The sequence below is a fragment of the Pelodiscus sinensis genome, chromosome 9 (assembly GCF_052426305.1).
Source record: "Pelodiscus sinensis isolate ZL-2025 chromosome 9, ASM5242630v1, whole genome shotgun sequence".
NCBI classification, from domain to species: domain Eukaryota; kingdom Metazoa; phylum Chordata; order Testudines; family Trionychidae; genus Pelodiscus; species Pelodiscus sinensis.
The window spans coordinates 22,560,280-22,584,254 of NC_143060.1; the positions used below are offsets into that span (position 1 = coordinate 22,560,280).

Below are 23,975 nucleotides of genomic sequence, written 5' to 3' on the forward strand. Positions count from 1 at the left end.
ACAGTGCTAATGAGATAGAAATGAAAAAGGAAAGAAAAAGTCTCCGACCCCCCAGTTGTCAAAACATATTAGAATGAGAAGAGAACTGAATAAGAGAAACAAGATATAGTAGGGTTTGTGATGATTGCAAGATTCTCTGATACTTTAGAGATGGTCTAGATCAGGGCTACTCAACATGCGGTTCATTTGTTTGAGGCCTACAGTGTGGTTTGGTTTTACACAGGGCTTAATACGTGGCCCACGGGTGGGAGTCAAAATAAAAAAGTATTCAATATAATAGTCTTCTGTTGATATGCGTTTTAGTAGGTAAATTCCTGGACTGTCATTGCTCATTAAAAGTGCTGTCATATGGCTGGAAATCGGGTAAATATTGTATTTTATTAATATCAGCAGAACTGACTTAAACAGAGCCTATGTGTTGTATAGTCGTCCCTTAATCTTTGTATTCATGCCCGTCAATGTGAAAAAAGCTATTTGCATATATTTGCATAAAATGTGCATACATATTTGCATATATATGCAACCACACTTAAGTTGCAGACCGCGGCATGTGTAGTAAGTATCATTGTGGGGTTTCTAAGGGTGGTTACATAAGAGAGAGTTATACAAGACAGGGTTATTGTGCCTTCATAGTTTTTTCTATGGCTATGTTTAACCACCTCAAAAATCCATAGGAAATTATTTACAAAAAAATGGGTATTCTGCAAATCAAATCCTGTCCGTTATTTAAATCGTTAATGTCAAGAAGACCAGGATTTCACCTTGTGTGTTAATCTCTACTGGATCTACAAATGTTCAAATAGGGAGAAATTAAATGCTTAAAGTATGGAGTACTGTATTCAGAGAGTCAAGCTGGCAATTTTATACCTTTGCTTGAAAGGCCATTATGTTCTTCAGTGAGATCTTTTTAGAGTTTTCAGTGCTGTATGTTTCCTGATTGGATACAATGTGCTGTGATTGACATATAATCAACCATGTAATTGGCCATTGTTCCACTTATCTGAGCACACGATGCCCCTCAGATTTATTACTTTAGCATGCACATAAACTAGAATCTGTGAAAAGTAACTCAATGAAGTGAACTGTTGCTACCACAAATATGATTAAATGTTTTCTGGACGCTATAGTATATGGCAACATTATTTCTCCTTTCAGCTATGTAGTATTCATTGTCATGAGTAGTCAATGACTTTGAGAAACTATCAGGGTCCTTTAACAATCCTCACAATTTTATGTGAGATTTTCTGGATGGAATTACAAGGGTACAGTTACTCTAATGCTCAGTATCCCTGCAAGAAACACAAGCTAGTTTTTAGTCCTTGTTAGTTGATTACTTTCTTTTCTATTTGAGCTGGATATTGAGTTTTGCTACAGGCTAATAAATTATAGTAATGCATTAGGAAGATAAGACTTCACTAAGATAACTAATGCACACACAAATAAACATTTTGAATAAAGTGCAAGTTTACATTGATAGCTTGTGGTTTTTTGATAAAATCCATAACAAACCTATTTTAAACAATGTAGTGACATGCTAACAAAAGCCACACAATCTAAATATACCCACAGAAAGCTAAACTATGGTCATTTATAATCTTGTTTTAACTTTTTTTTCCTTCTTGTGGCATCCCATGCTCTTACTAATTTTGAAGGAGACTGGCAGAGGATTATAATTTGCTTCTAAAAACAAATTGCAGTAAATGCTTTGAAATTTCATTTTGTTGCATTTTCAAAAGTTTTTCAGATGTTTTAGTAGTCTCCAAGCTGGGGCATTTGAAATAATTCTGTCCATGTTCAACATCTCTGATGACATGCCAAGATAAGAGAATCCAATGCAAGCTGTTGTAAAGCTCAATGATGAAAGCATAGTGATTGTCTGGATTCACCCCAGAGTTGTTGAAAGATTTGGCATACATTCTGTAGTTCATTATATTACGGATGTAAAATCCTGTTTAATTAGTTAACCAGTTAAATGTTAAGTTTAAGTGGTTAAGTGATTAAATTCAGGTGGGTGGGCTGTAGCGGCTCCCACACCACAGGCCGTGGTGCTCCAGCCTGGCTGCTTTTGGACCCGTGCCCCTGGCCTTGGCTGCTGCCCATGAGCCTGTGTGGACTGGGAGCCAGCACACATCCCTCTGTCCTGCCCATGCCCCTGGGAACTGGCAGCCGTAAAAGGCTGGAGCAGCCCTCTGCTGATGGCAAGCTGTGGGTGGGGTGCTGCTCCTGGGTAATGACTAAGTGTGGTGCTTACCAGTTAACCAGTTATCTGGTTACCTGTTCATATCTCTAATAATGGCTGTGTCTAGACTGGCAAGTTTTTCCGCAAAAGCAGCTGCTTTTGCGGAAAAGCTTGCCAGCTGTCTACACTGACCGCTTGAATTTCTGCAAGAACACTGACAAACTCATGTAAGAAATCAGTGCTTCTTGCGGAAATACTATGCAGCTCCCGTTCGGGCAAAAGCTTTTGCCTGTTAAAAGCATTTGCGGAAAATCATGCCAGTCTAGTCGTAGCCCACATGTTGTGGTAGGCATATGTAGGACCCATATCTCTTAATAGGTGTGTTGCAGGGGAGGTCATAGTAGCAATGGAGAGGTGACTGTAGGTTATACTCACTACACTCTCAGATGAACTCTTCCAGAGAAATGATAAAAGACAAATATCCTATCATTTGTGAGCAAACATTTTTCACAAAACATTCTCTCTATATCTTACCTCCCACTTTTCATTGTCAGAGGAGACCTGTACAATATCTTCAAAAGACAAAACTGGGAGCTTAACTTCGTAACTATGCTAGACACCAAAACAGAATCAATGGTTTTATTTTTAATTACAGTAATCTGTAATCCACTAACTCTCTTTGGTCCAACAACTTCAGAAGTCTAAACTGCTCATTTCATTTTGTATGGCTTCTTACAACAGTTTGTTCCACCTTGTATTTAGCTGTGACACTAATTACCTTTCCAAGATCCAAATAAGAGCTCTGTGGAACTGAAATGGTTTTGTCTCTTTCACCAAAAAAATTGATCCCATTGATCCCATCTTGTCACTCTCTCAGATATAGTAATTGTACATATTTCTGACAGAAGTATGATTTTTTTAACATATCCCTTTGAAATGTGTTTTCAAACCCATGTTGTCTATTATAGTCAAAACAAAGGAAGAGGTCTGCTTCTCTTTCATAACAAATAACAGCAAGAGAGACTTCTGCAATGTAAATGAAAATGAGGCTTTGGAAATTAAGTGGTGAGCATATAGAAAAAAAATTATCAATCATATGGTTTGGAGGTACCTAAAATTTGTCAAAGCTGTTTGTTCTGTCTCTAAATTAAAGTCAGGTGAACTAACTATATGTGAAACCATAATTTCCTATTTTCTCTGTCTTTTAAATCAAGGAGAAAGCATTCCTTGATTAGTGAGATACAGAGATTAGTAATTTTGCAGCACAATATATATATATATATCCTCTAACTGAGCAGACATTGGATTGTTCTAATTAATTTTCTTACAACAAATGTTTTTGCCAGATTAAACACTTTCAAGAAAATAAGCTTGACAGACAATTATAAAGAGAGATCCAGCACCAAGCTATTAAATTGCATTGTTTATATTTGTTCGTCTGCTACAGTTTTTCTCTGATCTAATGTAATTCAAAAAGAAATAAGAGAAAAGCATTTACAATACAGATTATCACTATTTTCTAGGCTTTTGTTAGAGTAAATTTTATACTATTTTCCATTGTGTTGAGCTGCCTTGTTAAATAATACATTTTGTTGGGATTTAAATAAAATAACTATGCTAAAATAATATTAATGTTTCTCAGAATCACAAAATAAAGGATTTTTTTTCTACTGTTGACTGCTGTAGTGCTGGGCATTAGAACAAACATCAGGATGATTGCGGGTGCCCAGGCAATATGGAGAAGGAAAGTGAAGCAGTCTGACTTGAGTGTAGAAGGATGAGGAGCAAGCAGGCAGAGGAAAGGGGACAGAGGCAGAGGCACAAATGTGATAGGATGGACAGAGGAAGACTGAGGGAAATGCAATCTTAAAAGAGATTGGAGAAGAAAGAACAGAGACAAGCTGGGGAGTGTAAGGGAGAGTGTGGGGTAACTGTTTAGTTCAAAAAAAACAAATCTCTTCATTTAACTTACATTCGTATTATTTGATGTTTTCACACCTTCCAAACAGCTTCATTTGAATAATGTCCCACCTCTTTTCCATTCAGAAAGGCCTAACAGCTACTAATTATTCTGAAGCAAAATGCAGGACAATGTAGCACTTTAAAGACTAACAAGATGGTTTATTAGATGATGAGCTTTCGTGGGCCAGACCCACTTCCTCAGATCAAATAGTGGAAGAAAATAGTCACAACCATATATACCAAAGGATACAATTAAAAAAAATGACCACATATGAAAAGGACAAATCACATTTCAGAACAGGAGGGAGATGCAGGGGGGGGAAGGAAGGAAGGTAAGTGTCTGTTAATTGATGATATTAGAGGTGGGGAGAGTGGGATGTCTGTGAGCTAATGGTATTAGAGGTGATAATTGGGGAAACTATCTTGGTAATGGGTAAGATAGTTTGAGTGTTTGTTCATTCCTTCCCGGAGAGTGTCGAATTTTAACATGAATGACAGTTCAGAGGATTCCCTTTCAAGTGCAGATGTAAAAGGTCTTTGTAGCAGAATGCAGGTGGTTAAGTCATTGAGAGAGTGTCCTTTCTGGTTAAAATGGCAAGAAACTGTTTTTTGTTTTTTTTTGTGATCTTGTCTGATATCTGTTTTGTGGGCATTAATCCTTTGGCGAAGTATCTGAGATGTTTGTCCAATGTACATAGCAGACGGACACTTTCGGCACATGATAGCATAAATTATATTTCTGGATGCGCAGGAATATGTGTTCTTGATCTTATAACTCACTTGGTTAGGTCCAATAATGGTATCAGCAGAATGAATATGTGGACAAAGCTGGCAACGGGGTTTGTTGCAAGGGAAGGTACCAGGGTTGGTATTAGTGTGGTATGTCCTGTGGTTGTTGGTAAGAATCATCTTGAGGTTAGGTGGTTGTCTATAGGAGACTATGGGTCTGTCTCCCAGAGCCTCTTGGAGTATGGTATCCTGTTCCAGTATAGGCTGTAGTTTATTGATAATGTGTTGGACAGGTTTAAGTTGGGGGTTGTAGGTGATGACAAGTGGTGTTCTATTGTTGGTTTTCTTGGGTCTGTCTTGAAGTAGATGGTTTCTAGGTATTCGTCTGGCTCTTTCAATTTGCTTTTTTATTTCTCCGGGTGGGTAGTTGAGGTTTATAAATTTTTGGTAGTGATCCTGAAGCTTCTGGTCTCTGTCAGTGGGATTAGAGCAGATGCAGTTGTATCGAAGGGCTTGGCTATAGACGATGGATCGTGTGGTGTATTCTGGATGGGAGCTGGAAGCATGTAGGTAACTGTATGAGTCGGTAGGTTTTCTGTAGAGAGTGGTGTCTAATTTTCCATTGTTGATTTGTACTGTGGTGTCCAGGAAGTGGATCTCTCGTGTAGAATGGTCCAGGCTGAGGTTGATGGTGGGGTGTAGGTTGTTGAAATCTCTGTGGAATATCTCCAGTGTTTCTTGGCCATGAATCCAGATCATAAAGATGTCATCGATGTACCGTAGGTAGAGAAGGGGTGAAAGGAGATGGGAGTTGAGGAAATGTTGTTCTAGGTTAGCCATAAAGATGTTAGCATACTGTGGGGCCATGCGTGTACCCATGGCTGTGCCGCTGATCTGGAGGTATAAGTTGTTCTCAAACTGGAGATAATTGTGGGTGAGAACAAAGTTATATAGGTCTGCTATCAGGTTGGCAGTGGTGTCCTCTGGGATAGTGTTTCTAATTGCTTGTAATCCGTCTTCATGTGGGATGTTGGTATATAGAGCTTCTACATCCATGGTGGCAAGGATGGTGTTATTGGGGAGGTTATCGATGTTTTGTAGTTTCCTTAGGAAGTCAGTAGTGTCTCGGAGATATCTGGGGGTGTTGGTTGCGAAGGGTTTGAGAAGAGAGTCTACATAGCTGGATAGACCAGTAGTGAGCGTGCCAATACCAGAAATGATGGGACGTCCGGGGTGCCCAGGTTTATGGATCTTGGGAAGCAGATAGAACAATCCTGGTTGGGGGTCAGAAGGTGTTTCTGTGTGGATTTGTTCCCGAGTAGCTGTGGGGAGGCTTTTAAGGAGACAGTGTAGTTTCTTTTGGTATTCCAAGGTGGGATCAGAGGGGAGAGGTTTGTAAAATGTGGTATTCGAGAGTTGTCTGGTTGCCTCCTGGTTATAGTCGGCCTTATTCATAATGACCACAGCACCCCCTTTGTCAGCTGGTTTGATTATAATGTCCAGGTTGTTTTTGAGACTCTGGATGGCATGGTGTTCAATGCAGCTAAGATTGTGTGTAGCTTGTTGTCGTTTGCGAATGTCAGTCTGTGCGTTGTTGCGGAAGCTTTGTATATAGAAATCCAGATTGTAATTCCGACCGTCGGGGGGAGTCCATATAGAATTATTTTTCCTTTGGTGTTGATAGGGGGGATCTGGTAGGTCAGATTGATGTTCATTGGTGGTTTGGAAATATTCTCGGAGGCGGAGGCGGCGAAAAAAAGCCTCAAGGTCACCACAAAATTGTATCCAGTTTGTGGGGGACGTGGGGCAGAAAGAGAGACCCCGGGACAAGACAGACTCTTCTGCTGGATTGAGTTTGTAGCTGGAGAGGTTAACAATATTATCTGGTGGGTTGAGGCAGTTGCTGTTGTAGCCAGTGGTATGTAGCAGGTTAGAAAATTTATTGTCTTTTCTTTGTTGTAGGGAATAGAAGTGTGTATAGTAGATTTCTTGTCTGGTGGAACAAAAGTCTTGCAAGGTGTCAGTCGGTGTGGATGTTTGTCTTGAGATGAGACGATCTAAGTTAGAAATGTCATTCTTGATGCTTTTCTGTTTCTTGTATAAAATACTTATCAGGTGATTTCTTAATTTCTTGGATAGTGTGAGGTAGAGTCTTTCACTGTAGTCAGTGCAGTATGTTGATCTTATTTCTATCACTAATTATTCTGTTTTCTTAAATGGTAGTGTCAAATGCACCAAAGGGTTGAAAAAAGATTCCTTGGGCAACCCTAATTCTAGCTAAGGGAAGCTGGAATATGATGCTCCAGAAGGTTCTGTGGCAGTTGTCAGATGATGCTTGGGGAGGGGAAGGGCCACTACAAGTGGGAAGGAAGGTCTAGGTAGTCTCAGGCTCGGCATCACAAGTCAGTGGCCACCTTTAAAAACGTGGCTGTTACTGTGTCCTCCCCCTTTTTCTCCCTTCTGCAAAGGATACCAGCATTGAGATTTGTTTCTTTCTTTCACAAAGGTCTCCACACCCCTTTTCTCACTCCCCACTTCTGCTTGAAGTTCCTTGAAGCTGTGGCTGAAAATCAGGAGCAGGTGACTCAAACTGATCACCTGAAAACTGAGGTTCACAAAATTAGTGGCCACTTTCGAAAACATAGTTATTAAGTAGGGAAGAGCAGGACCTTGTAAGGAAAAGAAACTTGATCTCGATGCAGCGGAGGAGCAGGAATAGAGGTATTCCCCGGGAAGGGAGAGATGTGTGTCACAAAATCCAGGAGACCTACAAATGAGTGTGGCGAGGGCTGTGTTCTTTATAAACTGTGTGCTTGTGTGGCCTGCAGGAGAGATTCAGATGCTGTCCAGCTGATTTGTAGAGTGTACACAGCTGGCAACATGTGCTCGGGTGCTTCTCCCCCCACGTTGATCCATTTTGCAGCTGCCCTTGCTGCCCTCCTGCTATATGTGTGGGGAAAGAGGGGTAGAAGAGAGGGCTGATGTTAGGTTCAGAGAGTACTCCCCATGCCATTCTACTGCTTTTCTGCAGAGCAGGGGAGAGGGAACACAGCCTGGCTCAGAAGGACTCCAAGCTTCTGTGGTATGAGTTATGAACAGTGAGTGACTTGAGTACCTTTCTTAAAGAGACAATGCACTTTTTCTGAGATTTCTGCAGCATTTAGTTCATAGTCAGTGTTTGTGTCTCTCTCTCACTCTCTCACTTTCTCTGTCCCAATGCCTATGTACCCCATCTCTGCAGAGGAGAGGAGATAACAGGGCTCAGAAACAGTGCAGAAGAGCTTTCAGTGACTGTCTTAAAGAGACATGACATCTCAGAAACTTTCATCAGCTGTAGCCACTACATACAGTCTGTTTGTCTTTGGCACGTAGAGTCTGCTGCTCTCTCATGCTCACACACACGCAGCCTGTCACACTCAGATTGTCACACACCCAACACCACAAAATGCTATCTGTGTTAAACACCCAGTCTATTACACATCCACTGTTACACTCACCCAGTGTGTCACATGCACACAATCTTTGTCACACCATTTGTCACCCACATACCTAGTCTGTCACACTGTCATGCACCCACACACAGTCTGCGTCACACACACGGTCTCACACAGTCTGTCACTCATACACAATCACATACACAGTCTCTTTGTCATGCACGCACATGCTGTCTGTCTCTTTTTCTCTCACTTTCTCTCTCTCTCCCTGCCAAAGTACTCCATCTCCACAGGACCAGGGGGGAGAGGCAACCTGGCTCAGGAACACAGGAGGAGAGCATTGCATGAATGTCTTGGGGTATGGCTAGACTGGGTGACGGGTCGGGATACTGGAGATATCCCAAAAAAACTCTGCTGCATCCAGGGAACCCATTTTCTCTTCTGCTTTTTTTGCGGAAGAGCAAACGTACTCTTTCAGAAGCCCAGTCTAGATGGGCCAAATTTCGGAAAAGCTTCTTCCAACAAAAGTATCAGAAAAAGATACGCAACATGCGGAGCACATTTTGCATATCTTTTTCTGATAGATCCTCACAGTCTAGACGCACCCTTTAGAGACAGCATATCTCCCAGAAACTTACCCAGTGCAGCCAACATAGACACATACTCTGTTTCACACACCCACATACACCACCTCTTTGTGTCACACACTCTCTCTGACTTGCACATCCTCACATACCCTGTTTGTCTGTGTGTGTCTATCTGTCTTACACGCATAAAGTCTCTTTCACACTCACCTCCTAACACATACTTGTAGTGTTGTTGTTGTTACTATGAAGTACTTCCTGCAATGCACATACATTCTCTGTAATTTTATTCTTTCAAAATGTGCTATTTTAGTTTTTTGACTATGCAGTTCATAGTTTTTATTTTGCTTTCACTTAAATGTATTGATTTTGAGTTGTGAGTTCTAAAATGAATAATCTGTCCTGGTTGGAGTAATTATTCATATGGCAACTTTTTAAACATGTATATTATACCTAGGATTTTGTTTCTACTGCTGGTGCACATTTGTATATGCCTTGGTGCATGTAACAAAATGTATTCAACACATGGATGGAAAAAATTAGAGGGAATATTGCTTGAGGGTGCAGGGGAAGAGGTATGTCCATATTACATGGCTACGTCTATACTGGCCACAATTTCCGGTAGGAATAAGAGATCCTCCGGAAAAGGGCTTTATTCCGGAGGATCGCGCCAGTCTAGACGCTTTTTTTCCGGCTTTTCCCCAAGCCGGAAAAAAAGCGGCAGACATGTTTATTTAAATCCGTGGGGGATATTTAAATCCCCCGCGGATTTCCCTATCCTGACTTACCTGATTTGCATCCCTTTTCCGGAAATTGTGGCCAGTGTAGACGTAGCCCATGAGTTTTCACTTGTAAGTGCCATGTCCCACCTGCTCCTTGTAGTAGTGTCACATGAGATGAGGCTTACTTCTAGTTTACTTAATACCAAAATGATTGTTAATTAAAACATAGATGATACTTAACTATACAACAATGGTCCTGTAGCACCTGAGGCTATGTCTAGACTACACCTCTCTGTCAACAGAGAGATCTAGATTAGGCACGTCGAATAAACCCTTTTTTGACAGATCCTGTAAACCTCATTTTTTGAGGAATATAGGATCTGTCAAAAAAGGGTTTATTTTTGACAGATCCGTGTCTAGACTGCTGGGGCTTTTTTTTCCCAAAAAAGATCCATTTAAAAAAAAGTAGTGGCCCTAGTTATGCTAATGAAGCATGGAATATTGAAATTCCCGTTTCATTAACAATTTCAATGTGCTTGATTTGCATCCCTCTGTCAACAGAGGGATGCAGTCTAGATGTAGCCTTAGAGTAACAAAAATATATAAATAGTATCAAGAGCTTTTGTGGGCACGATTCACCTCTTCAGATGACAAATATAGATAAAGGAGCACAGAGTTTGAAATATAAAGCAAAAAAAGAGGAGATAGAGGGAGGAGAAAGAAAGGGAAAAAACTGTCAAAGCATCTGTGCTAAATGAGACTAATAGAGCAGGATGTAAGTGCCTGATACTTAGCCTTTAATGTCATTTGGATGTTGAACATAATGGCCTACCCAGTTCATGTCTTTGTTCAGGCTGTGTGTGATAGAATCAAATTTGCATATGAAGCCTAGTTCCATAGAGTCTCTAATTGATTCCTGAAATTGTTTAGTAAGAGAATAGCCACCTTAAAATCCATTAATGAGTGCCTGGATAAGTTAAAATGTTCTCCAACAGGTTTCTGTGCGTTAGCATTTCAAATATCTGATTTATGTCCATTAATCCTTTGTCATAGAGATTGTCCAGTTTGGCCAATATACATGGCAGAGGGGCATTGCTGGTACTTGATGGCATATATCCATATGGTACTTGATGGCATACATCACATTAGTTGATGTACAGTTGTATGAGCCACTCATGTGGTGGTTTATAGGGTTAGGCCCTGTGATAATGACATGTGACCATGGATATAGAGAGTTCAGATCTGGTATAAGTCCATTTCTGCTGAGCCATGCATAGTTTTCACCACAAAATATCATGATTCATGGTCGCAAAAGTTGAGAAAATACAGAGGGGTAAGAGAGAGGTGACCACATATAGGGCCAGATTATCGGTGTAATTCAAAATAATTCAACTATAAAGTCAGAGGAGCTGATTTATACTAATTGAGAATCTATCCCATAATAAGATCCTATAGAGAGAATATGTGGAGTTTACTTTCCATGCCTGCTGGACCAGAACATGCAACAACCCTGGTATATGATTTTCACTGAGGGTACGTCTAGACTACCGCGTTTTGTCGACGGAAATTTTGTCAACAGAATCTGTCGACAAAACTTCCGTCGACAAAGAGCGTCCAGACACATTGAGTTCTGTCGACAAAGCAAGCTGTTTTGTCGACAGAACTCCGTAGTCTGGACGCAGTGTTACAGGCAATAACATAACTCAGCGGTAGTGTAGACGCTGGTATAGTTTTGTCGACAAAAGTCCACTTTTGTCGACAAAACTAGGTAGTCTAGACACACCCTGACTGTTTAAGTATGTGTAAGAGGGGCTCCAGAGCTATTCTACCATATCTTAAATATTTATAAAAAACATTCTCCAACACCCAACATACAAATGATACAACAGCAACAACAACATCAAAAAATATCCGGGACACTATTTTAAATGATTATTTCTTTAAATCATAAATAATCTTGAACCGGAATTTTTTTAGGTCACTGGAAATTTTGGATGTACAGAAGATCCAGGGTTAGCTCATAATATTGCATATGACATATGGATTAAGATCCAGTACTTCTATATGAAAAATTTGAAATAAATGTGAAAAACCCAAGATTGTGGGTAATTGAGCTAAATCTGATTCTAGAATGAGTGACATACCATACTCTGAAATGAGTTATAATTTAGATTATGTACTTTGTGTTTGCCTTTCTCATGTGCATTAAAAAATTATACACAAATGGCCATTAATGCTAGAAAAGGAAAAAAATGTTTGATTACATAATCCATGTCTGTGTCAGTGAAGAATTATCCCCATATTGAATATTTACTAGTTTTTTGCCCAGTCTAATTTTTCATATGATTTTGAAAACTATAACATGAGGGAAGACTGAAAGAACTGGGCTTGTTTAGAAAAGAGAAGACTGAGAGGGGATATGATAGTGGTTTTCAAGGGTGTTATAAGGAGGAGGGAGAAAAATTGTTCTCCTTGACATCTGATGATAGGACAAGAAGAAATGGGCTTAAATGGCAGGAAGGGAGGTTTAGGTTGGACATCAGGAAAAACTTCCTGCCTGTCAGGGTGTTTAAACACTGGAATAAATTGCCTAGGACAGTTGTGGAATCTCCATCACTGGAGATATTTAAGAGCAGGTTAGATAGACACCTGTCAAGGATGATCTAGATGGTGCTTAGTCCTGCCATGAGGGCAGGGGACTGGACTTGATGACCTTTCAAGGTCCTTTCCTGGTCTAATGTTCTATAATTCTATGAAAACACTTCCATTTTAACAGTTAATATTAACTAAAATGCAATTCCATTATTATACATACAAGTTCAGCATCTAGCCTAGTTGAAACCTAAAATTTACTATTTGCTCTCACTTTCAGCCTTTACCTTTAGGCCAAAATCAGTCAATAGAAAATTTATTATTGGCACTGCCAAATGAGAAACCAGGTGCACTTTGCTTCCATTGGTGTTTATTTCAGCATCTTTCTCTTGCTCTTCACGTCTTCAGAAATTTTGAAATAGGTATTTGTTCTGACAGCTTGCATATGTTAATTTCATTCAGATGCACAATGGAAATGGGATCTGGCCTACTAAATACATGTTATGGACTAACTGCCTTCATGTCTCAATTAGGTCATTGTTTGGATAATGTGAATGCTCTGTTTTTATTCAGATATAGACACAACTCCCTTAATGTTTTGGAGCTGTCCGGGGCATAGATCGCAAGGAGTTCTTTCACTGTAGTCTCTATTGCTACTCTAAATTGACATGGATGTAAAAGAGAGTGGTTTAGAAGATGATAAAGTGTCATTTATTTTAATATTTTGCATGGATATACAGCTGTTTTCTCACTGTAGCAGTGTGACTGGTAATCAGTGGGGTACTTGACCTACTTTGCTGTACTTTTCAATAAAGTAACATACATACAATGGTTTAGAAGGCAGGTGATGGAAGCAATATTGGGAACATTGTTGCAAGCCCCACAACAGCCTGATTTATCTGTGGTTATGTTGAAATAATGCATCTAAAAACAAATGTTAGCAATATCAGCTTCAAATTTAGATACTGTACCAGTGTATCTGATTTCCAAATATAGTATAAATGAAAGAGCAGGTTAGTTTAAAAATTTTTGATTCATTGAAAAATAATAGGGCATGATTGTATAAATCCTTACTCACATGAGTAGTTCCATCTACTAAAGTGGACAGATTATTTATATAAGAAAGTGTTTTCAAGAGCTGGCTCTAGTGGTGTAATTTGGTAAAAATTAACTATCCTGACTAGGGCAAAATTTCACAAATGTGTGTATATAGTATTCATAATAATAATAACAATAATAGTATGAAACTCAGTCTTTTGCATTAACCAAGAATGTAGAAAGGCAGCTAACGTATCCAGTGTAAAGATTGTTTGCATACTAGCAATTTTGTAACCAATTGTTTTGTATTGGTTTTTATCGTCTTGCTGAAAAGTGCAAAAAATAAACAGATTCAACCAGCTACAGCAGAAAGAAAAAAGTCAGGTTCTCTCTTGACCTCCAGAAAAAGTCATATGGGTTTACAATATATTTTAACCATAAACAATCAGAATTAAAACTACTATTCTGACTAGCCATAGCTACTTTTAATTAAGCTGATGATAATGAACCATAAAGTATGAAGTACAAAGCCTGCCACTGACTCTGTCAGAGACAGGGATTTATGGACACAGGATTTATGCAGACATATATAAATTCTCCTTCCTTTACTCTATATAAGGATGGAAAAATATACCCAAGGACATGCTTATTTCAAATTGCAAATGCATGTGAGAAGATTATATTATTAAACTCATATTGTCTTAGTAATAACACTAAATATTATCAAATATGGTGATGATTTTAGAAAACAGTAATTATTTTCTTTTCCTTTAGTGCAGTGTTTGGAGATGACAACCAAAAGGAAAATTATTGGCCGCCTGGTGCCATGTCGATGCTTCCGGGGTGAAGAAGAAATCATCTCAGTGCTAGATTACTCTCACTGCAGCCTACAGCAGGTGCCAAAGGAGGTTTTTAACTTTGAACGGACATTAGAAGAGCTTTATCTAGATGCCAATCAGATTGAAGATTTACCTAAGGTAAATACTGCTTTCTCTAATACAGAAATTGCAAATTGTGTTACTAAATGAGCATTTCAATTTTGAAAAGGGTATGTATACAAATACCACCTTCTTATATAACAGATTTTACTCTTATAATATGTTTTTATGGGATTTTTTTTGCTTGTTTATGTATTTTCTTCTATTAGCTCTACAGAGATAACATGGCTAAGAGAGATTGAGCTAGATTCTATTCCTTCCAGTACATAGTACAGAAAAGATAGATTGGGAGCATCTGTTTTCCCTTTTTAATGATATTAAGGGAACATTCAATGAAATAAAAATATGGACATTCAAAACTTATAAAGGGAAACACTTTCACGCAATGTCTCACTCAGCTATGAAACTCATTGCCACAGGAAGTCACTGAATCAAGAATTTAAGATTCCAAAAGGGATTGGATATTTGTTTGCATCTAGAACATCCAGAGTTGTCATGACTAATAACAATACCATTTTGGAAAGGATATTAAACATTATGTTTCAAGGATTAAACAAATCTTTAACCATTAACGATCAGTCAGCAACCTATGTTGGGGACAAATTATATCACATCTGCTTACTGTAGGGTTCTTACACCTTCATGGGAAACATCTTATTCTTGGGCTTGTCAGAGGCTTGATGCTAAGCTAGATGGACCCTGGATCTGATCTAATCTACCAATTCTGCCACATCGACATAATTGTTTATTAAAACCAAAATATTTAAATCTGTTCAATAATTTTGTGCATCAAATTTTGGGACTGAGATGCTTTCTATCTGACTGTCACCTAGTTGGGCCACTGGCAGTATATCATTATTTGGACACTATTATTTTATCTGCATTTTTATGAAAATATTTTTAATCAATGCATTTTATAAGGTTATTGTGGAATTGCAGTGAATCAGCCCCATAGCAAATATAGGAGATAGTATGGCAGTTATCTTACATGTGTCATTATGGATGACAAAATGTGAACAAGCAAAAGAGAATTAAAAAATCATCTACTGGATTCTTGTTGCTATATCAGTCTCCAGAAACCCATCAGAATCAGAACACAAGCTGAGAGGATATATTAACTTTGGAAAACTAATTAATGATAGCAAATGAAAGGCATGGAAGTTCTCAACATTTTTAATGATGAGCTCAAGTGATGAGGAGAGGCCACATTTAACAACCCGAAAGAAGAGTTTACAGACAAGCTTTCATGGCCACAATACTTTTTCATCCCACTGAGCAGTCTATTAAATAGGATAAAAATGCGAAAAGTCAATATCAAGAATAGAGGGAAGGAAGAGAGACCTGTTAACTGATCTGATTTGAAGAGTTTTTTTGCACTCTGAACTGGCTACTAGCAATAATATCTGTCAATCATGGATGTCAAGAGTGGTCCAGAATACTGGAGAAATGCTAACATAGTACAGGCAGTCCCCGGGTTACGTACAAGATAGGGACTGTAGGTTTGTTCTTAAGTTGAATTTGTATGTAAGTCGGAACTGGTACATATTGTAGGGGAAACACTAGCCAAACATTTCTCCAGAGCTCAGTTTTATTCTCCCACACCTCACTTCCCTCAGTCCTTTATTCTCAAGCTGAGGTGTCTGCTGAAAAAAGCCGCTCCGCGTCTCCCTGGTCTGCTGGGGGGAAGCAGCTAGCGCGTTGTTGCCTCACCCCGTTTGTAAGTAGGGATCCGATGCAAGTCGGATCCATGTAACCCAGGGACTGCCTGTACCAATCTTTTAAAAAGAGAAGCTAGAGAACTATATTCCCATTAGCCTAACCTCAATACTTGGAAAACTACAAAATCAATATATAAAATATTCAATTTGCAAATACCAGCATGATTTCCTCCTTTGACAGGGTGGCTGCTTTGGTGGACGGGGAATTCAAAGTAAACATAATATACTTGGAGTTCCTAGCAAGGCTTTTGACACAGCCCCGTGCAACGTTCTGATAAGTAAGCTGGATAAATGAGGGCTACATAGTTGGTTGAATTACATAGTGGATAATAGTTGGGTAAACAACTGCAAACAAAAAGTAGCTATTAATGGAATGATGTCAGATTGGAAAGAAGTTTCAGGTAGGGCTCCATATGGATCTGTTCTGGTACCATTGTTAATATCCTTATTAATTACCTGAATATAGGAATAGAGGGAGCATACCGATCCAATTTACAGATGATAAGAAATCTAGAGAGGGATTCAAACATTTTGGAAGACAGAGCTAAAATTCAGAGGAATCTTGATAAATTGGGGTATGTCTACACTAACCCCCTAGTTCGAACTATGGAGGCTAATGTAGGCATTCGAAGTTGCAAATGAAGCCCGGGATTTAAATATCCCAGACTTTATTTGCATGTTCCTATCCAGTTGCCATTTTTAAATTCCCCTAGTCCGAAGTAACTGCCCGCGGCTACACGCAGCAGTGAAATGGTAATTCGAACTAAGTACTTAGTTCGAATTAACTGTTACTCCTCATGGACTGGACGGGAACATGCAAATAAAGCCCGGGATATTTAAATCCCGGGTTTCATTTGCAACTTCGAATGCCTACATTAGCCTCCCTAGTTGGCACTGGGGGGTAGTGTAGACATGCCCTTGGAGAACTGGACTATAGACAACTAAATGAAATTCAACAAAGACAAATGCAAGGTTCTAGAGTTAGGGAAGCAAAACCAAATGCACAAATACAGAATGGGAGATAACTGGCTTAGCAGCAGTATTCCCAAAAAGGATCTGAGAATTGTTATGGATTACAACCTCAACACGAGTCAACAATGTAATGCTGTTGTAAAAAAGAAAATGCATTTTTAGCTTGAATTAACATGGGGATAAAGTGAAAATTACAGGCTCGACTAGTACTGCTCGACTCATCACTCGTTAGGCCTCAGCAGGGGTACTGTGTCCAATTTTGGTCACCACTGTATAGAAAGAGTGTAACAAAAGTGGAAAGTCAAGTGACAAAGATGATCCAAGGGATGGAATGCACACCATATGAATAAAGACTGCAAGAAGTTGATATGTTTAGTTTGGAAAAAAGGAGATTAAGCGGGGAACATGATAGTGATCTTCAAATACTTGAAAGACTGCCATAAAAAAGATGGAGAAAAGTTGTTCTCTTTTGCCACAGAGGGCAGAACTAGAGCTGATGGGCTCACACTACACATAGCAGATTTAGATTAAATGTCAGGAAAAACTTCATAGAATCATAGAACACGAAGGACCTCTAGAGGTCATTAAGTGCAGTCCCCTACCCCCATGCCAATCATAATCTAGATCATCCCTGATAAATGTTTATCTAACCTGATCTTAAATATCTCCAATGATAGAGATTCCACAACCTCCCTAGGCAATTTATGACAGTTTTTAACCATCTTTAACCAATTAAGAAGTTTTTACTAATGTCCACCCTAAACTTCCCTTGCTGTAATTTAAGCACATTGTTTCTTGTCCTATCATCAGAGATAAAGGAGGACAATTTTTCTTCATCCTTCTTGTAACATTCTTTTAGGTACTTGAAAGCTGCTTTTAGTCCCCTCTCAGTCTTCTCTTTTCCAAACTAAACAGACCCAGTTCTTTCAGTCTTCCCTGATAGGTCATGTTTTCTAGACCTTGAATCATTTTTGTTGCTCTTCCCTGGACCCTTTCCAGTTTCTCCACATCTTTCTTGAAATGTGGTGCCCAAAATTGGCACAATACTCCAATTGAGGCATAAGCAGCGCAGAGTAGAGCAGAAGAATTACTTCTTGTGTCTTTCTCACAACACTCCTGTTAATGAATCCCAGAATCAAGTTTGCTTTTTTTGCAAGTGTCATATTTAGCTTGTGATCCGCTATGACCCCTAGATCCCTTTCTGCAGTACTCCTTCCTAGACAGACATTTCCTATTTTGTGTTGTGTGAAATTGATTGTTTTTTCCTAAGTGGAGTACTTTGCATTTGTCCTTATTAAACTTAGAATTCATAATTGTAAGGACAATAGGACAATGGAACAGACTGCCTAGGGAGGTCATGGAAGCTCTTTACTGTAAATTTTCAAAAGGAGGCTGGATAGCTATCTGTCTTCATTGGTTTAGACACAACAACTCCTACATCCTGATAGGAGTTTTTCTATAAATTAAAAATATATATATAAAGAAATAATTTAGCTTCACTGTAATGTCCTCACTAACTTTAATTATTTCCTTTATTGTCTAACAATCCAGCAGAATGTGCCAATTGTTGTGCTGTCTTTGTGCCAATTTCGGATAGTCATCTGTTTGGCTTGAAAGACTTCTTAGAATTGCCCTTCTGAAATTTTCTGCTTCCCAGTTTTTCTGTAGGGCATCCATTCTTTCTAGGATTCTGGAACATTTCGCTCAGGTAGTCTTCATGATGAATATACAGCTTTTAATTTTCTCACTTTTCACCCTAATGTCCTGGAATTACTGTTGTAAATGGGAATATATTTTCACAAGTCCTTTGCTTCTTCAGGGAAAGACTGGCAGAACTTATAAACAACACCTGGAAACCCCCATGGGGCTACATTTATTATAATTCAATGTTTTGTTTCCTGTTCCTTTACAACCATTCTGATGTTTTCATAAGTTTGTACTTTAGTTTGGAAATATCAGTCTTATGCTAAAAAACATTCAGTGTCAAGTAACTTTCCCAATCAATACTAAAATATGTAGTTGTCAAAGACAAACTATATTCTTGGTGTTTTTTTCCTCTCTCTTTTGGATCTGGGGAACCTGGGAGCTCATACAAAATGAGTGGGGGGTATAAGTCAGCTTGTCACTGTGGAGAGAGTTTGCTTAAAGGTTTTGACTGGGTGACATTAAATTGTAGTAGATGAAAAAGCCTAAAATAGGGCAGCTACATCAAAAGCATAAGGTGATTCAGTGAAGTCTTTGTACAAAATGTAGTTGAACAGGCTGACATCCTCTGTATGTACATAGTGAAATGGAAAGGGACATAACACTATGTTGTTTCTTCAGTAAAACTGGGATGTAACTTATCTAAATGTGCTTTTTTTTCTGCAAGAACATTTTCTTCATTGTATTGCATAAGAAATAGGTTGAGGAGAAATCCTGAAACCTATGTATGAAATAGTTTTTAGTTCTATGTATGAAAGAATTTCTAGTCTCTTAGAAAAATGCAGGCCTGAAAATACTTCATCTTAATAAAAGTCCAAGGGACTAGCAATTGCCCACTTCCAGGTCATTCTGTGGCCTTTTCTTTAGATATTTGTTTATTCTTCAATGCAAACAAAAAAAAAACCTGGAACAATGATACAATGATCCTGTTTTTCAATTCATATTGTGGGCTCCTCAGGCCACCGTTAACTTGATACATTGGACCTTTTTGCACACCCTGGAGTCTGCACAGCCTTCTGTTGCAGCTACAAGAGAGTGCACTCTCAGACCTCATCTGGTCCAAGCTGCTCTCAGGGATCCAGGGCTCACCATTTTGTCCTGTGACTGATAATCATCAGTCCTAATCTCTGAATTATGTGCAGGTGGGATAGATAATTCTCTGTACTTGCCTGGGCTTCCTTCTAGAACAGGGGATCCTGCTCCATGTTGACACAGGCCCTTAAAGAGCAGATTGTCTTGTTACAAGGTGAAATGTATGTGATAAATGAAAGATGCATTTGAAATGTTAGAGATGTTTTCCATTTCAAAGGTTATGTCATCTTTGTTTGTTTTTTTAAAGCACATAGTGGATTAGTGAAGCTAAAAACTGCACTGAAATTAATATTATAAGTACACTTGATTAACCCATGAAATTATGCAATCTTATCACTGTTTAATAAGGTGAGGAGGGCCTTAGTGGAGTACAGCTCATGTACATAAATGTGTACACATTATAAATTACCTGCAAAGTTCCTCTGCATTGTTTCATCTGGGTTATATCATTATTTTAGCAGGGAGAGTTGGATAGTTTGTAAATTTGCCCAGCAATGAACTCTATTTGTACTTCTGAAAAAAAATGGAAAGTGCTATTTCTTTGTCATCCAGGCATTTAATTTCCCCATTCCATTAACCAATCCATTTTATGTCTACTTAATTTATGTCTATATCTGTAGAGTCTGAAATATAATATTTTAACCTTACTGTAGCTGCACTAAGAGCCCTCAAGATCTATTTGCATGAAACCAAGAATTTAGAATTATATGATTATATATAAAATCCAGTGTGTAACCAAAATCACAGCATCATTAGCCTCACTTATTAGTTTCCTACCTTAAAAGGAATAAAAACATTCTTCAAATATGTTAAGGGCTGTTACAAAGAGGACAGTGATCACTTGTTTTCCATCTCCACTGAAGTTAGGACAAGAAGTAATTGGCTTATTCTGCACCAAAAAAGATTTAGGTTATATATTAAGAAAAACTTTCTAACTATAGGATAGCTAAACAATAGAGTAGGCTCCAAATGCAGATGGTGGAATCCCAGTTCTTTTAAAAATAGTTGTTAAAAAATTACTGTCAGGGATGGTCTAGGTATACTTGATCCTGTCTTACTGCAGGGGGCTGTACTAGATGACCTCCCAGTGTCCTTTCCAGCCCTACATGTATGTGAGTCTCTGATTCTATATGGATATATTGTCTGATAATTAAGTTTGAGTCCTAATATCAAGGTGACAAATGTCTTAAAATTCAATAAGGCTTTAAAATAGTTGTTAGAGTAATCTAGTTTGAGTCCTAATATCAAGGTGACAAATGTCTTAAAATTCAATAAGGCTTTAAAATAGTTGTTAGAGTAATCTGTGACTGTTCCAATTTATTCCCACTCTTGCATTATTGCTGCTATTACTTATAATTTCTTTCTGAGATTGTTACATTGTAGAATTATTCCAGAAGAAATAATTTTCCTAATGGAAATTAGTTTTTATTAGGCTTCTTTATTCACCAGTCCAAATGTCCAGTCTTTGTTCAGTGGCTCTCTTTGTTCAAAGCTCTAACCCTTTTTTCTACTCTCTCTCTCTCTCTATATATATATATATATAAGTTTTTTTCCCCTGCGGCATGACAGAATGACATCATATGTCATCTGCGTCCATAGGCTCTGCCCTCACATGAGTTCCCTGCCCCTGACACTGTTGGGGAACCGGCAAAGCCTCCTGGTAGCCAGCCTGGGCAGATTCCACCTGCCAGAGGTCCTGCCTACCCATCTCTGGACGCAGCCTTTAGGGCGTCCTGGTCCCTGTCCCCCACACTGAGACTCCGCACCCCCATCCCACTCCTCCTCCCTCTCCCAGGGCCAGACACCCTGCATCCAGCCTGCTGCTGTCCCCTCTCCTGCTCCTGTCCTCTCCCCTGGCCAGACACCCTACCCTTAGCCTGCTCTTGCCCCCTCTCCTGCTCCTGTCCTCACCTCTGGCCAAACACCGTATCCTCAGTCTGCCTCTGCACTCTACCTCCCACCCAGACGTCACACACTCAGCCCCTCCTTCACCCCATCTCCCCCACATCTCTATCCCACTCACTGGCAGCCCTATCCCAGACACTGAATCCCTTATTTTTGCCCCACCACAGAGTCTAGGGGGCCCACAAAATCCACTAACCCTGGAATTCCAGAAGAGTTAATCTGGCCTGAAGCCTTGAACCTCAGACCTCCCCCTACCCACGGCGCTAGAGCATCAAGGTGTTTAATGGAGGCTACATGAGGGAGTGAGGGTTGGAAGGTTTTGGAAGGGCTTTTTTTCCTTCTCAATTGTGTGATCCCCAGTTGATTTTTCTGTAGGTCAGTGGCCCCTGACACAAAATGGGTTCCCCACTCCTGCCATAAATAAAGACAATGTTGACATCTTTTTGTGTTGGACATAATATTTTACCTGTGGCACAGATAAAAGGAGAGGCCACAATCTGGCTGCAGCAGACAGAGGGGGGTTGGTGAGCATAGTGAGCACAGCCCCCTAGTTTCGGTAATGCTAGTTCACCCTCTATCAGATGTGTTGGTTGTTGATATAACAGATAACAGTTTGTGTATTTTATAATATTACTAATATAATGAGAAAGAGAAAAGGGGATGATGTTATGGTAGGATATCTGCTATTTTTACTAAAAGCACAAACACAAGACCTGGTAGAGCAAAGGCGGACTGTAATTACAGAGTCTGGGTTATATAAAAAGACAAATTTCCCAGTACCTCCCTGTAATACATTGAGACAACTTTTTGTTTCTGAAAATTTAACGGGGGCAGCCATTTTGGATTGATTCTAACCAACAGAGCAGAATTGATTGTGAATCTAAAGCTGGAAGGCAGTTTGGGTGAAAATGATCATGAAATGATAGATTTCATAGTTCTAAGGAAAGAAAGAAGTGAGAACAGAATAATGACAATGAACTGAAAAAAAGCAGACAAACTCAAAGAATGGGTCAGTGAGTTCCTCTAGGAAGAAAATCCAAGGGAAAAAGGAGTTCAGCAGAGCTGGCAGTTTCTCAAGGAAACAATATTAAAGACACAATAGCATACTATATCAGGGCAAAGAAAATTTTGAAAGAACAATAGGCCAGTATGGCAACATCAGGAGCACTTTAATTATCTGAAAATCAAAAAAAGAATCCTACAAAAAGTAGAACTATAGGCAAATTATTAAAGAGGAGTAGAAAAGTATAGCACCATCATGTAGGGGAAAAAATCAGAAAGGGCACAATATAGGATACAGCTATGAAGAAATATACAAGGACATAAGAAGGGCTTGACTACACTAGGAAATTATTTCAAAATAGGTACATTTGAAATGATATCTCCCAAAATAACAAAATCGAATAGCGTGTTCCCACTAGGGAGAGCCTCGAAATTAATGCAAGGCAGGCACCATTATTGTGGCTGCAATGCCTTGACTTAGAGCCCCAGGAAGCACTGGAGAGTAATTACTTCAAATTACTCTGGGGAGTAGTTATTTCAAAATAACAGCAGTGGTGCATCCTCACTAATGCTATTTTGAAATAATTTAGAAATAAGCATTATTCCCCGAGGAACGCAGGAGTACAGATTTTGAAATAACCAGCCCATTATTTCAAAATAATTACCTTGGTAGTGTGAATGCTCTGCTTATTTCAAAATAAGGGGGGTTATTTTGAAATAACTCCCTAATGTAGACTAGGGTGAAGAGATTCAATGAACAAGTCCGAAAAGATGATGGAACATGCAGGCCTATTTCTTAGTGGGGAAGGAAAGCTAATAATAAATAATAATGAGAAAGTGTTTAATGCCTAACGCTTCAGTCCTCACTAAAAAGTTAAATTGAGACCAGATTTTTAACACAGTTAATGTTAACAACAAAGACAAAGGAACACAACCCAAAAACAGGGAAGAAATAGGTTTAAGAACATTTAGGTAAGTTAGATGTATTCTAGTTGGCAGAGTCTGGTGAAATTCATAGGGTAGTTAAGGAGATAGCAGAAGCGATATCAGGATCATTAGCAATTATCTTTTGAGAAATCATTAGGAACAGGTGAGGTCCTGGAGAAGGGGTAAACACAGTACCTATTTTTAAAAAGTGGAACAAAGGGGACTTGGAGAATTACAGGTTAGTCGTCTTAACTTTGATCCATGGAAAAATATTGAAACAAATTATTAAACGACTAGTTTGTAAACACCTACAGGACATGCATCTGACGAAGTGGGTCTTTGCCCACGAAAGCTTATGCTCCTACACTTCAGTTAGTCTATAAGGTGCCACAGGACTCCTCGCCGCTTTTGCAGATTCAGACTAACACGGCTACCCCTCTGATACTTTACAGGATAATAGTGTTCTAAGGAATAGTC

General features: G+C 39.0%; 1 protein-coding gene across 1 annotated transcript in view; it reads left to right on the forward strand.

Annotated features, from left to right (window-relative positions):
* Positions 1 to 23,975, forward strand: part of LRRC7 (leucine rich repeat containing 7) — a 399,063-nt gene that overhangs the window by 118,701 nt on the left and 256,387 nt on the right. Inside the window, exon 3 of the mRNA XM_075936231.2 lies at positions 14,015 to 14,217. Within this exon, the coding sequence (XP_075792346.2) occupies positions 14,015 to 14,217 (203 nt within the window). The remainder of the gene's footprint in view (positions 1 to 14,014; positions 14,218 to 23,975) is intronic.